General features: G+C 45.5%; 1 protein-coding gene across 7 annotated transcripts in view; it reads left to right on the top strand.

Moving 5' to 3' along the window:
* CEP250 (centrosomal protein 250) overlaps positions 1-15,025 on the top strand; it is a 50,891-nt gene that overhangs the window by 3,400 nt on the left and 32,466 nt on the right. For 4 of the 7 annotated variants that reach the window (XM_030825757.1, XM_030825760.1, XM_030825755.1 and 1 more), the window contains exons 3-13: positions 1,889-2,011; positions 4,179-4,467; positions 5,494-5,550; positions 7,677-7,759; positions 7,973-8,138; positions 8,900-9,006; positions 9,238-9,489; positions 11,443-11,613; positions 11,838-11,934; positions 14,018-14,119; positions 14,659-14,817. In XM_030825757.1, the coding sequence (XP_030681617.1) occupies positions 4,282-4,467; positions 5,494-5,550; positions 7,677-7,759; positions 7,973-8,138; positions 8,900-9,006; positions 9,238-9,489; positions 11,443-11,613; positions 11,838-11,934; positions 14,018-14,119; positions 14,659-14,817 (1,380 nt within the window). In that variant the 5' untranslated portion in view covers positions 1,889-2,011; positions 4,179-4,281. The remainder of the gene's footprint in view (positions 1-1,888; positions 2,012-4,178; positions 4,468-5,493; positions 5,551-7,676; positions 7,760-7,972; positions 8,139-8,899; positions 9,007-9,237; positions 9,490-11,442; positions 11,614-11,837; positions 11,935-14,017; positions 14,120-14,658; positions 14,818-15,025) is intronic. The other 3 variants (XM_030825759.1, XM_030825761.1, XM_030825758.1) reach the window with 2 other exon arrangements.

Below are 15,025 nucleotides of genomic sequence, written 5' to 3'. Positions count from 1 at the left end.
ACCACTGTGGCAGACTCCTGATACTGAGTTGAAATTCATGAGTGTTTATGGGATAAATTAATGTACAAAAGAAATGAATCTTCCCTTTTCCTGCAGTAATGATAACATTGGCTCAGTGGTTTACAGCTTAGAAGTACACTGACACTCATTATCTTATTTAGATGTAATCCAATTTGTTACAATTTGCCAGCTACTGTTCTTTTCCGTTTCTCAGGCACATTGAAATTTGCCTTCCCTTTGGGAGCTCTGCTAGTTTATTCCTAGCAGATCTGATCTGGCAGTGTGTTCGTAAAAGGATGCTGAACTGTGTCTTGAGGAAGCTCAGAATGAAATCTGAATTTCAGAAATATTCCTGAGATAATTTTTCTCTGTCTCTTCTCTTTTATTCTTGTTTTAATAAATTTTAGTTTTATGAGGATTGTTTTGGTTTTAGGTTTTAAAAAACTTTAAATCTTTTTTTTTTTTTTTTTTTTTAATTTTATTTGAGACAGTCTCACTCTATCTCCCAGGCTGGAGTGCAGTGGCACGGTTTTGGCTCACTGGAAGCTCCGCCTCCTGGGATCACGCCATTCTCCTGCCTCAGCCTTCTGAGTAGCTGGGACTACAGGCACCCGCCATTATGCCCGGCTAATTTTTTGTATTTTTAGTAGAGATGGGGTTTCACCGTGTCAGCCAGGATGGTCTCAATCTCCTGGCCTCATGATCCACCCTCGGCCTCCCAAAGTGCTGGGATTACAGGCGTGAGCCACTGCGCCCAGCCTAAATCATTTTTTACAACAATTTTAGGGTTACAGAAAAATTGCATAGTACAAAGAGTTGCTGTACACCTTGCACCCAGTCTCCCTTTTTAGTATGGTATATTTGCTATAATGCAAATCTTTTTTTTTTTTTTTTTTTTTTTGAGGTGGAGCCTTGCTCTTGTCGCCCAGGCTGGACAGTGTTGGCCAGGCTGGTCTCGAACTCCTGACCTCAAGTGATCTGCCCGCCTCAGCCTCCCAAAGTGCTGGGATTACAGGTGTGAGCCACTATGCCTGGCCATGTAAATCATTTTTTGAGATAAGTGGGGCATATAAAAATACAAACAAAATGAAGTTGCTTTATCTCTACAAGCCTCAGTTTCCTTATCTGCAAGATGAGGGGGGTTGGGCTAAATTTCTAAATAGCTTTAAAATTTTTTAATTATCTGCTAAAGTAAAATAATTATATAATTCTAATATAATTTCCTTTATTTGTTTAAGTATTACTAATACTATCTTGCCAAATCATGTTTGCAAGTTACTGACAGCCATATCCTAAAAGAAAACTTAATGAGAATTCATGGAACTATGTGTGGTAGGACTGCTTATTAGAGATATTAGGTTGAACGACGTGAAATTGCCATTTTTGTAGATAAAAAATAATGGGTGAGGCTGGGCTTGGTGGCTCATACCTGTAATGCCATCGCTTTGGGAGGCTTGGGCCAGAGGGTGGCTGCCTGAAACCAGGAGTTCAAGACAAGTTTAGGCAACATGGCAAAACCTTGTCTCTACCAAAGAAAAAAAAAAAGGCTTGGTGGCACACATCTTCAGCTCCTCTGAAGGCTGAGGCTGGAGGATCCCTTTAGCCCAGCAGTTTGAGGCTGCGGTGAGCTATGATTGCACCGCTGTACTCCAGCCTGGGTGACAGAGCTAGATCCTTTCTCTAAAAATAATAATAATAATAGGATAATATTAGCAATTTCATATGGTTCAACCTAATGTTTTGGGATAGGGATTCAACAAAGTGTGAGGGGGCCTTTGGGGCCTCATAAACTCCCACTGCATGCAAAAGCCTGGCTCAGCCCTCACAGTACTAGGAGAGAAAAGGCTCCTCAGTTCCCTTGAAGTAACTTGGATCTACATTATTGTAGGTAGAGTTGTTGGCAGAAATCCTGGGATAAGAGAACAGTTTCCTGGAAGGTCTGTGCCTCCAACCAGCAGAGAGGGATTGAGCTTCATTGAACTCAACAGAGCCAACATTTCATAGCACCATGGTGAGTTGGTCACATAGCCTTGGCAAAAAGGCTGAAAAGGAGGGTGCCATAGTATGGGGAAAGGTTGTATTACCCTGGTTCTTAGGCTAGGAAGAGGCCTGGAGTACTGGTGCCACCAAGCCTTTATTGGTGCCATTCTATTCTCCCTACTTTATGCACTTTCCTTACTGCCTAGTACAGGCTCTGCAAACTCAAGTATCTTCGGTTGTTCAGGAGGTAATGTAAATTAGTAGCCGAGTTTTCATCTATAATGCTACTATAACAGAAACAATAGCACAGTCGCAATGATAAATGACAACTGAAATATGCTATCATTGTGAGGGAGAGAATCGGTGTGCGCATAGGGGAGGCCACGATGAACTGGAGAGCACATGCCCTGTCTAAAGGGGGCAGGCACTATTCAACTGTGCAGAGCACACACCCTGTCTAAAGGAGGCAGGCGCTGTTCAACTGCACGGAGCACGTGCCCTGTCTAAATGAGCAGGCACTATTCAACTGTGTGGCTGCTTGTTGCTTTATTGAAATATGGGTCAAGCGTCACTAGGTATTCTAATTTTCCAAAGGAGCCAGAAATATGGATTTTATGTACATTCTCCCAATGATAAATGTTGGCACCTAATTTGAATTCTTAAAAACTATTATGTGGACCGCATAGTGGCTGAAAAGAGCTAGCAGGGCACTGATTTGTCATCTCTGGCCTACGGCTTAGCTCTGCCAGGAGTGAGGCTCACATGCATTTCTTCATTGGATATTGTTGACAAGTTACAATTAAAATGAATTAGATGGCTCCTGCCTTTGAGATACTCATGGATTAGCAGAGAAAATAGACAAGTAATGATGATAAGATGTAGAGTAGACATCAGAACATATGTATTCTCTCTGTGTATATAGCTATAAAAGTGATTAACTCTTCCTGGGTTCATCTGGGAGGACATGATAGGACGTGGCATTTGAGCCAGGATGTGGGAAATCAATAGTTTGGTGCATTAAAGGGATTTGGGGCCCTTGAAATTTCTACTGTATGTGCAAATGTTAGGTTTGCATTCGCTGTATATACCATTTTGTTGATAGGTAGTTGAAAATACAGATATTCCTTAGCCTTGCTGGTGAGAGTCTTAGGGTTAATAAAATGAGAGAACTCTTCCTCTGGCCCAGGTTATGGGATAATTGTGTGTTTTAGAGGCCTAAGTAACTCAGAGGTCATGATGCCCTCACTTCTAGATGAGGAAATTGAAAGAGAAGTAGCACATCTGAGGTCACAGAGCCCATTGGAGGCAGAGCTTGGACTAGCACCCAGAACTCTTCTTTACCTTCCCCTGTCCTGGGTATCTCTGATGAAGGTCACCGTTAGGCTGGCCGCCTCTGCCTGTGGTGGCCCATTGCCCTGTTTTGGCCCAGCTCCTGGTGGGTGAGGGGGTTTGGCCATCCTGCTGCCACTGGTTCCTTCTCTTTTGGATCCTTTGCCTGAAATGCCTGCTACCCCTTTTCTTTGTCAGACTACTTGTTTTCAAATCTCTCATCAACCATATGCCAGCTGTGTGGCCTGGCACAAGTTTTTTAACCTTTCTAAGCCCCAGTTTCCTCATCTATATATAAAGAGTTATAACAGTACATTTGGTGAAGTGTAATGGGAAGGCATTGGAAGGTTTCAAGATTTTTGTAAAAACAAAATGACGTAATGCATGTAAAGCACTTAAAGCAACAGCCCTCCAGAAGCACTCAGCAAGTGTTAACAATGATGATGATGATGATTCACACAGTTCACAGGCTCCCAGGCTGGGTTAAGTTCTCTTCCTTTGTTTTCTCATACTATCTTATTATTTCACATGCTACATTGTATGTATTGTAACAGTTTGTGTCTATTTCCTCTGCTAGACTAAGAACACCTTCAGCGATTCATTCAACAAATGTTTGTGAGCCACTGTGCCAGGAACTAAGGATGCAGTGATAAACCAGGAGCTCTTGGTTTAGTGCAGAGTTCCGAAAGGCATGCCAGGAGACACTAGTCCTGTGAGCTTGTCTCATGGTCAGTTAAATTTGGGGGATGATGCTCATCATAGCGCACTTCAGAGATGAGGGTCCCTTTTAGTATTTTAAAGGTTCTGAGGAGTCTTGTATATAGTAAAAGAACAGTCCTTTCAATTTGACTATGTGCTTTGGTCCCCAGTTCAAGAGGAGGTTGAAGTGGCATGGCAATGGTTAGAGACCCTGCTGGGCGTGAACACCCTCTGGCTACCTATTGACCTGTGGGCCTACCACCTGGTGCCCTCATGGAGACAAGAAGCCCTGGGTTGAACAACATGAAGCCCCAGTCACTGCAGCTGGTACTGGAAGAGCAGGTGCTGGCACTACAGCAGCAGATGGCAGAGAATCAGGCAGCCTCCTGGTGGAAGCTGAAGAACTCCCAGGAGGCCCAGCAGAGACAAGCAACCCTTGTGAGGAAGCTGCAGGCCAAGGTGAGGCAGCTGCCCTTTTGGGGAGGGGAAAGAGAACAACCCCCAGAGCTGGGTGCTGAGGTGAGATAAGGGTTGTAGGAGGCAAAGCCTTGTGGTGGGAGTGGCCTACATCTAGCTTGGTGAGATAAGACCCAGACCTTCTTCCTTTCATGTACAGCTTCTCTTTTGATGCTCACAACTGTTCCATGAGGTACGTATTATATCCTTTTAATTATATTTTATTTTTAAGATAGGGTTTTGCTCTGTTGCCCAGGCTAGAGTGCAGTGGTATGATCACAGATTGCTGCAGCCTCAAACTCCTGGGCTCAGGCAATCCTCCTGCCTCAGCCTCTGGAGTATCTGGGACCACAGGTATACACCGCCGCTTTTGGCTAATGTATCTCTTTTAAAGATGAAATTCACAAGGGTTAAGTTAGTTATCCAGGTTTCCTCAGCTAGTCTAAAGCCAAAGCCCATGATCTTGCCTCTGTGATATAAAAGGCTTATAGAAAGTATTTATTTATTTATTTATTTATTTATTTTTGAGACAGAGTCTCGCTCATATAGAAAGTATTATTTAAATGCCCAAATAAGGCCAGGCACGGTGGCCCATGCCTGTAATCCCAGCATTTTGGGAGGCCGAGGCAGGTGTATCACCTGAGGTCAGGAGTTCGAGACCAGCCTGGCCAACATGGCAAAACTCTGTCTCTACTAAAAATACAAAAATTAGCTGAGTGTGGTGGCGCGTGCATGTAATCCCAGCTACTCGGGAGGCTGAGGTAGGAGAATCACTTGAATCTGGGAGGCGGAGGTTGCAGTGAGCCAAGATTGCGCCACTGCACTCCAGCCTGGGACACAGAGCGAGACTCCATCTCAAAAAAGAAAAAAATGCCCAAATAGAAACTATAAGATGTTACGGCCTTACCTTACTGTCACCACCCAGTTCCCCTGTTCATAGCAAGTTTGCCTAAGATCCTCAGGGGCCGTTGCTTTGGGCTGTTTGTGCCAGCTGTGTTCATTGCCCAGGGCCTGTTCTTTTTGCCACAGGTGCTGCAGTACCGGAGCTGGTGCCAAGAGCTGGAGAAGCGGCTGGAAGCCACTGGAGTGAGTGAGGCTGAGCTCTCTGCACCCCCTGGGTCCTCAGTGAATATACTTGTTAGGTTTCATTTGTTGACTGAGGGAGGTTGGAGTGTACAAGTGAGGTGTTTAGTAGAAGTCTCTCTTTCTCAGCCTCTGAGAAGTTTATCACACTGATATCTTCATTGGACCTAGCTGGCCTGTCAGATTCCAACCCTTGGTTCTCAAAGGACGAAATGTAAATTAGATTGGAAGTAGTGTGGTATTAGCGGGAAGAAGTGCATGTTTCCTCCAGCAGGTGTCAGTGTTTCTCGTAGAGCACAGGCCTTTGCGAGCCTACAGCATGTCTGCAGCAAAGGGATGTCTGCTATTAGAACTGGCTTTGAAAAACCCATTTATTTGCCTTTGTTCCAGCTCCCTCTCAGTACCTCCTCACATTTTCCTCAGAAAAGTTCTCTCAGAGGAAGGAAAGAACCAAAACTTTTTGAGCACCTTCAATGCAGGCCAGGCAGCATGAGGCACTGTCATATGACACTGTATATACAGATGGTCCCCCCCCAACTTAGGATGGTTGCAAGTTTTCAACTTTATGATGGTGTGAAAGCTATATGCATTCAGTATGCTCCTTGGGTTATGATTGGGTTACAGCTGGATAAATCCATTGTTTGGGGTTGTTTTGTTTGCTTGTTCGGTTGGTTTTTGTTTGGTTGGTTGGTTGTTTTGAGACAGGGTTTTACTTACTCTGTCGCCCAGGCTGGAGTACACTGGTGCAGTCATGAGTCACTGCAGCCTCAGCCTCCTGGGCTTAAGCGATCATCCCACCTCAGCCTCCCAAAAAGTAGCTGGGACTACAGATACATGCCTCCACACCTGGCTAATTTTTTTTATTAGGGTCTCTCTAATAAACACAAGGTCTCTCTATGTTGCCCAGGCTGGTCTCAAATTCTTAGACTCAAGCAATCCTCCCACTGCTGGGATTACAAGGGTGAGCCACTGCGTCTGGCCCGAACTCACTGTTAAGTTGAAAATATCATAAGTTGAAAATGTCAGCCAGGCGCAGTGGCTCACGCCTGTAATCCCAGCACTTTGGGAGGTTGACGTGAGTGGGTCACGAGGTCAGGGGTTCAAGACCAACCTGGCCAGCATGGTGAAACCCCATCTCTACTAAAAATACAAAAAATTAGCCGGGCATGATGGTGCGTGCCTGTAATCCCAGCTACTCGGGAGGCTGAGGCAGGAAAATCACTTGAACCCAGGAGGCGGAGGTTGCAGTGAGCCGAGATCATGCCACTGCACTGCAGCCTGGGCAACAGAGCTAGACTGTCTCAAAAAAAAAAAAAAAAAGAAAGAAAAAGAAAATGTCATAAGTTGAAAACACACCTTTAAATTATGTTCAACTTATGATGGGTTTATGGGATGAAATTCCAGCATAAGTCAAGGAGCATCTATAATTGTGTCTCTTAACCTGCACAGCAACTTTCTGAAGGGAATGATACCACTTTCATTTTGTAGCTAGAGACACTGTAGCTCCAAGAAGTTAAGTGACTTCACAGGCTGGGTGTGGTGGCTCATGCCTATAATCCCAGCACTTTGGGAGGCTGAGGTGGGTGGATCACTTGAGGCCAGGAATTCAAGAACAGCCTGGCCAACATGGCGAAACCCCGTCTCTACTAAAAATACAAAAATTAGCCAGGCGTAGTGGCGGGTGCCTATAATCCCAACTACTTGGGAGGCTAAGGTAGGAGAATCACTTGAACCTGGGAGGCGGTGGTCGCAGTGAGCTGAGATTGTGCCATTGCACTCCAGCCTGGGCGACACCGAGACTCCGTCTCCAAAAAAAAAAAAAAAAAATGAAAGAAGTTAAGTCACTTCCCAAGGTCAAACCATTAGTGTAGTGGAAGTTAAGGCCATTAGTGAAAGATACATCACTTCTTAAATTGAAGATTCTTTTTACTACCGAAGGCCGTCTTTCAGGAGAGGTCATCAGTTTACTTTTGGAGTGAGGGATGCAGTGATTGAGAAGAGAAGCATATTGCTAACAAAGGGGAGAAAGAATAAAAAGAAAGTGGACTGCCATGGAAGGGAGCCTTAGGGAACTGATCTGAGTGATGTTCTCTTTGGAGGTAAGTAAGGCTTGTCTCTGTCTGGCGCAGGGACCAATCCCCCAGAGGTGGGAAAATGTGGAGGAGCCAAACCTGGACGAGCTACTGGTCCGATTGGAGGAGGAGCAACAGAGGTGATGGACCCCAAACTTTATGACCTGGGTGATTGGCCAGTTGGTGGAGAAGGCTGATGGGAAACCTCTGTCCTGAGGGCTAATGTGGATTTCAGCCATAGCCCTCTAATTCCCGCAATGGAAAATTTCAGTGGTTGCCATCTTACTCCCAGGAGGTCCAAGGGTTGGACTAGACCTTTATTTTGCACCCGCTTTTACCCCTCCCAAGTGCAGGTGTGAGAGTCTAGCAGAGGTGAACACCCAGCTTCGACTGCACATGGAAAAAGTTGACGTGGTGAATAAAGCCCTTAGGGAAGATGTGGAAAAACTGACAGTGGACTGGAGCCGGGCCCGGGATGAGCTAATGAGGAAGGAGAGCCAGTGGCGGATGGAGCAGGAGGTAGGAAGAACAGGGACTGGAATTGCGAGAGGAAGGCTGTGTATTCTGGATGCTGCCCTGGTCGGTACTGGAAGGGGTTAACTTCAGGACTTGGATGGAAACTGAGCTGTTGCTGTTAAAGTCCCTGACCATCCTTACCTGCGCATGTGGGCAGCCTCACCCTTCTTGGGCCTTCAGCTTAGACCTGCCACTACCTGCCTAGTCTAGGTTCTGCTGGGAGGTAGCATGACACTCAGAGCAACTCTGTTCCTGCAGCAGTGACAAGCTTAGGTTTTCGATGGATCTGAAAGCTTACTGACTCCTGGTCTGGAGGTCTTGCATATTTAGATGCCAAGGAGGTAGACATGAAACTGAATGGGAAAGAAAGAGCAGTTATGGGCCCTGGGGAATTTTCAGGTCCCAGCTGAAGGAAACAAATGTTTCCTACATTTTTGCTTTGTGCTCAGTGGTTTATGTATATCATTGACTCCTTCTCAGAAAAGTCTGTGGTAATAGATCCCATTTGTTAAGCAGCTACTGTGTATCCTTTTCTAATCTGGCCCAGAGGAAGGCGATATACCATCCTAGGCCCTCTGACCTCTCGAATCCCACTGCCAACTTTATTAAGCCCTTCAGTGTAACCTGGATAGATATCCATTCATAAACTACCTCCTGTAAGTCCCTCCTTCCTTCCTTCAGTAGTCAGGAGGAATCCAAGACTCTTGTGTTGGCAAAAGATAGCCCTCTGCCTTTGGGTATGACCTGGGTTTCTGAACACACAGTTCTTCAAGGGCTACCTGAAAGGGGAGCACGGTCGCCTTCTCGGTCTATGGCGGGAGGTTGTGACGTTCCGACGCCACTTCCTGGAAATGAAGTCAGCTACTGACAGGTCAGTGTGGGGAGAAGAAGGGAGGAGGTTTGCCCCTACCAATTCTGGACTAATAACGGTGGGCTGCTATAGAAGCGGGATCAGCTGTGGGGGTGGGGTGGGTGGGGGAGTTGGTGGTGTTGGAAGCAGATGATTTTTCCCAGCCCTGCTCCTCAGGCTTCACTGGGCCTGATCACCACACTCCTTCCCTGGTTCCTAATGGAGTCCGCTGTTTTCCTTGCTTGTACTCAGAGATCTGACGGAGCTAAAAGCTGAGCACGTGAGGCTTTCAGGGTCTCTGTTGACCTGTTGTCTGCGCTTGACTGTGGGAGCACGGTCTCGGGAACCCAATGGATCTGGAAGAATGGATGGGCAGGAGCCGGCCCAGCTGCTGCTGCTACTAGCCAAGACCCAGGAGCTGGAGAAGGAAGCCCATGAAAGGAGCCAGGAGTTAATACAGCTGAAGAGTCAAGGGGATCTGGAGAAGGCTGAACTTCAGGACCGGTGAGATGGCCTGGGGTCCCAGGAAGGGTTCGCTGAGAGAGAGCTGACTCCTTTAGAGGGTTAGGGACAGGCAGGGGAGATGCCAGGAACATTCCTACCATGGAGGGGTAGAAGATGTGCCCAAGGGAATCTACTTTGAAACCTGATGCCACGATTGAGGCTTGTACTGACCTCTGCCCTCAGCCTGTCTTTCAGCCCAGTTTCTCTCCTCTTGATTTATGGAGCTAGCTATGACTCCATCCTCCATCAACACCAAAGCACTTGCCATTCCCAGAACAGCCAAGCTCTTCCCCTTCCCTGTCTTTGTACCTGCTGAATTTAGTCTGGAATGCCTCCCTCCCTTCTCTCTCTGCCTTATCCTCTAAGGCATAGTTCAAATATTAGCTTTTTTTTTTTTTTTTTTTAGACGGAGTCTCATTCTGTCGCCCAGGCTGGAGTGCAGTGGCATGATCTCAACTACTGCAACCTCTGCCCCCTGGGTTCAAGGGTTTAAGTGACTCTCCTGCCTCAGCCTCCCAAGTACCTGGGACTGTTTACAGGCGCACGCCACCACACCCAGCTAATATTTGTATCTTTAGTAGAGACAGGGTTTCACCATGTTGGTCAGGCTGGTCTCAAACTCCTGACCTCAAGTGATCCACCTGCCTCAGCCTCCCAAAGTGTTGAGATTACAAGTGTGAGCCACTGCAACTCACGGAAATGTCACCTCTTCTATGAAGCCTTCTCTGACCTCAGTAGCCTACTAAGTTACAGTGCCCTTGCGGTCTTTTGACCTCTTATTAAGGCATTGATCTCACTGATGACTTAGTTTCCCCTACCTTCTTTTTTTGGTTAGGCGGTTTTAATTTTTGGATTATAATGAAGTAGGTTTTTAAAAAAATAATGATGTAGAAGGGCAGGGAAATGAGCAGAGAGCCCCATTGAATCTCAGGACAAAGTTCATATATGCCCATGACGAGGGTTGTGTCTTCACCTGTTGGAGGTACATACATAAAATGCAGGGCTATTTTGTTTTGTTTTTGCTTTTGGAGGCACTGAGAAGTACAAAAGCAGAGGCCATGTCTTAGTAAGTTTTTATTTCTAGTACTTTGTACTTCACCTGCCATATACTAGACACTCAATACATTTTGTTTCTTTGTTTTCTGAGACAGAGTCTAGCTCTGTTGCCCAGGCTGGAGTGCAGTAATGTAAACACAGCTCACCGCAGCCTTGACCTCCTGGGCTGAAGCAATTCTCTTGCCTCAGCCTCCAAATAGCTGGGACTACAGGCATGCACCACTATGCCTGGCTAACTTTTTAATTTTTTTGTAGAGATGGGGTCTTGCTATGTTTCCCAGGCAGGTCTGGAACTCCTGAGCTCAAGCAATCTTTCTACCTTGGCCTCCTAAAGTTCTAGGATTACAGGTTGAGCCACGGTGGCTGGCCAATGAATGTTTGTTGAGTGATACAATATTTAAACAAATGACCATACAGTTTGTTAAGGTTCTTAGAGATGGTATAGAATAAAATTATTAAGACTTTTGCTGAGCCAGGAGGATCACCTGAGCCCAGGAGTTTGAGACCAGCCTGGGCAACATAGTGAGACCTTGTCTCTACTAAAAGTAAAAATAAAAAACAGCCATGTGATGGCATGCGCCTATAATTCTAGCTACTTGGGAAGCTGAGGCAGGAGGATTGCTTGAGAGTGAGCTATGATTACACCACTGTACTCCAGCCTGGGCAACAGAACAAGACCCTGTCTCAAACAAATTTTTGAAAAAAAAAATTGGAAAAAAACTTAAACTTTTAGATAGCATTCATTCAAGAAATACTTATTTAGCCACTCACATAATAGTAAGCAGTAAGCTCCAAGGTATAGCGTTAAGTGTTTGGTGATTTTGCTGGACGTTGAGATTAATATCAAGAAGGTTGAACATAATCTTCCCCAAATTGCCCTTCCTTTTTCCCTATCAGAGTCAGAACCTCGGGCTGGAGGGACCTTGGGACTATCCCATGTGCAATTCTGATGTTCTTATTGGCTTCAGGGTGCTTGACTTCAAGATCAAGCGAGGCCTGGAAGGGCCTGGGCCAGGGCTTTCCTTCAGCTCTCGGGCCCCCAAACACGTGTTCCAGCCTTGAGATGTGGTAAATCCCTGCATGTGTCTGAGTGGTTTTTTGCTTCCCCACTTCAAGGCTATAGCATCATGTGGTATTCAGGGAGTGCAGAGGGGCTGGGGGTGCCTAAGGGATTTGGGGGAGGCTGCAGTTGGGAGTGGTTGGGGTTGGGGCTGGGGCTAGGGTGTGCTGCATCGTAGCTCTCTCCACATCCATGGGCTGTTCTGGTGACAGTGCTATGCTCTTCTCTTTAGGGTGACCGAGCTCTCTGCTCTGTTGACCCAGTCTCAGAAGGAAAATGAAGATTATGAAAAGATGGTAAAGGCTCTGAGAGAGACAGTGGAGATCCTGGTACATGATCCTTTGCTCTGGAAAGGAGTTGGGCGTGGGCTTGTAGGTTCCTTGTCCTTTATGGACAGATAGTGCAGGATACCAGTTACATATTCCGTGATGAAATCCTCTAAAGCTAAAAAATAAATTTTGGCTGAATCTGAAAATTAATTAACTCATTCATTTATTCATTGAATAAATACTATTGACTGTGTACTATATCCCTACTGTATTCCTGGGGAAATTGCAATGGCATATGTACGCAGTGTGTCCTTACCAGAGAATTGGCACATACATTCGGAGACACATTGGCAAATTAGTGAGTTACCAGGAAGCGGATGTGTGGAGAGATTTAAAATCTAGTCACATGGGAAACAACTGAGCAGTATGGCAGTTTTTAGCTGGGAGAAGAAAGAGCTTGAGGCCCTTTGAAGGCCCTTGAAGACATGATAGCCGCCTTCACATAGCTGAAGGACTGACACTGGGAAAAGAGAGTTTCAAAGGGCTGGGCGCAGTGGCTCATGCCTGTAATCCCAGCACTTTGGGAGGCCGAGGTGGGCGGATCACCTGAGGTCGGGAGTTTGAGACCAGCCTGACCAACATGCAGAAACCCCGTCTCTACTAAAAAAGTACAAAAAAATTAGCCGGGTGTGGTGGCGCATGTCTGTAATCCCAGCTACTCGGGAGGCTGAGGCAGGAGAATCACTTGAACCTAGGAGGTGGAGGTTGTGGTGAGCCGAGATTATGCCATTGCACTCCAGCCTGAGCAACAAGAGTGAAACTCCGTCTCAAAAAAGAAAAGAGAGTTTACATATTTAATGTTTTCCAGAGCAAAACCAATGTCAATAGCTAGAAGTTAATAGGGGAGTAGATTCTGGCTCACAGCTAGACCTGTTCAGTAGTTGAACAGCCTGTCTTGTGAAGGAGTAAGGTTTTGGTCATTGGCTTAACATCTGCCAGGGATATTATCAGAGGGCTTCTCTAAGGTTGGATGTTAGAACCCTCTGGCTTAATACCATGTTTCATCTCTACAAGTTTTCAGATCTCTGATTTTAGGTAGCTCCTGAACCCCTATTCATATGCACACCCCTAGTCTTCTCATCCAAGCTGAGATCAACAGGAATTGTAGCTTTCTGATTCCCTCTTTTTTTGTTTTTTTCAGGAATTTGCCAATTCAGAATATCCATGGGGCTCAGATAATGTAAATAAATGAAATGGGTTCAGTTGTAAGAATTCTGGTTTTCCAGTGCTGTTGTATTTAGTTTTCAGTACTGCAGGGGACACTTGAGCTCAGTATTAAGGAAACCATGAGGAGCAACAGGGATTGTGGGACCCTCAATAATAAATGTCTCATCTAGAGGAGGCATCCACCATTCAACTTCAGTAAATCGTTTCCATGTAGGAATGGGGGCTGGGTGTGGCCCATTTGTTAACTTTTTGGGAGAAGCCAGAAATTTATATTTTTCTGTAAAATCTTTCCATTTATAAATGTTGATTCAAATTTTGTATAAGCCAGATAAAACATAGTTGCAAGTCTGTGTCTTCAGGCCTTCACTAACACAAATAAGAAGGAAGAGAGGAACTCTTGAGTCTTCAAGATTATGTCTAGCTTTGGGGCTAGAGGATTCTCTGGTTTAGCATTAGGTGTCAAGCATCCATTTACTGTTCAGAGACAGCACCCATCCCCTATCTAATAATAGTTTACATTTATTGAACATTTGCATTGTTCCAGACACTATGTTGAATAATTTACATGCATTTTTCATTTAAGCCTCAAAACAAGTAGTTGCTGTTAATTAATTCTATTTTAAAGAAAAAGAAGCTCAAAGAAACTGTTGCCTATGGTTACCAAGCTAGTAAGTGATAGAGCAGGAATTCTAATCTGTGAAGTCTAATTTGGAACTCGTAATCACTTAATCTAAACTTGTAATCACCACATCACGTTGTCTTCAGACTCTTCAGACAACATTGGCATTGACGTATGGTCAAGGAAAAAGTGGGGCTGATAGAATAGACAAATGAGACTTTGGTTGTTTGGGGTCCTGGAATAATACATTCACTTTTGAGAGTTTGGCTCTGAGGCTCTATTCTGTTCACTGTTCAGGAGACAAATCACACAGAATTAATGGAACATGAAGCATCTCTTAGTAGGAATATGCAAGAGGAGAAGTTGTCTTTACAGCAGGTGATCAAGGATATAACCCAGGTACTGGGAAGCCTCCTGTTCATGGTAACCAGTTTATGCCTCCACTCCCCAGGTCTCCATGTCCTTTCAGTCCTGCCTAGATTTCCAGTCTCTGAGGTTCGGGTGTTTAAAGTCTTGTGGGGATGAGTTTTGTGTGTTTGAAGACCAGAACCCTAAGAGATAGCTAAGCATTCATGTCTTAGCACTACCTGATGGGACAGGCTGTTCTTGTTTCTAGCTGCAGTTCTCAGGCTGGAGGCTAGATTCTGGTATTCAATATCTCAATCGTTTCTTCTTTCATTTCCTCATTTATTGTTACCTCAGACAGTGTTCTAGCCTTGTTGTTAGTCCTAGACTTGGGTGACCAAAGGTGGAGACTTGAAGGAACCAGACTTTTATGCTCTCAGATACTCCCCTCCTTCCCCCAAGGGAGAGGACCTGAGAAGGAAAACATCAGGTTTGTCCAGGCTATAGGGTTAAGTCCCTGTATAGACTCAAGTCCCTGTATAGACTCTAGGCTTTGGTCAGTAGGGTGGTGACCTTGCTGTATTGGGTTTCAGGTCATGGTAGAGGAAGGGGACAATATAGCCCAAGGCTCTGGTCATGAGAACTCTTTGGAATTGGACTCTAGTATCTTCTCCCAGTTTGATTACCAGGATCCAGACAAGGCTGTTACTCTGGTGCGTTCAGTGCTGACTCGGAGACGCCAGGCTGTGCAGGTAGGAACCCTCAGCATTCCACCTCAGTCACAGGGGTGTGTGTCTAAACTGGTTTGTGCCTCAGGTACCTCCCTAGCCTGGACTATCCCTTTCACTTTTTTGACCAGTCATGAGGTGTTTTATCAACATCCCAGAGTAAATCTGCCTGTGTCTGCTGAATTGTGCTTGTGAGTAGCAGGCACGTCCTCCACGCCAATGGCATGCTTCA

Source organism: Nomascus leucogenys, chromosome 13, assembly GCF_006542625.1.
Source record: "Nomascus leucogenys isolate Asia chromosome 13, Asia_NLE_v1, whole genome shotgun sequence".
Taxonomy (NCBI): Eukaryota; Metazoa; Chordata; class Mammalia; order Primates; family Hylobatidae; genus Nomascus; species Nomascus leucogenys.
This window is presented reverse-complemented; position numbering and strand designations above follow the sequence as displayed.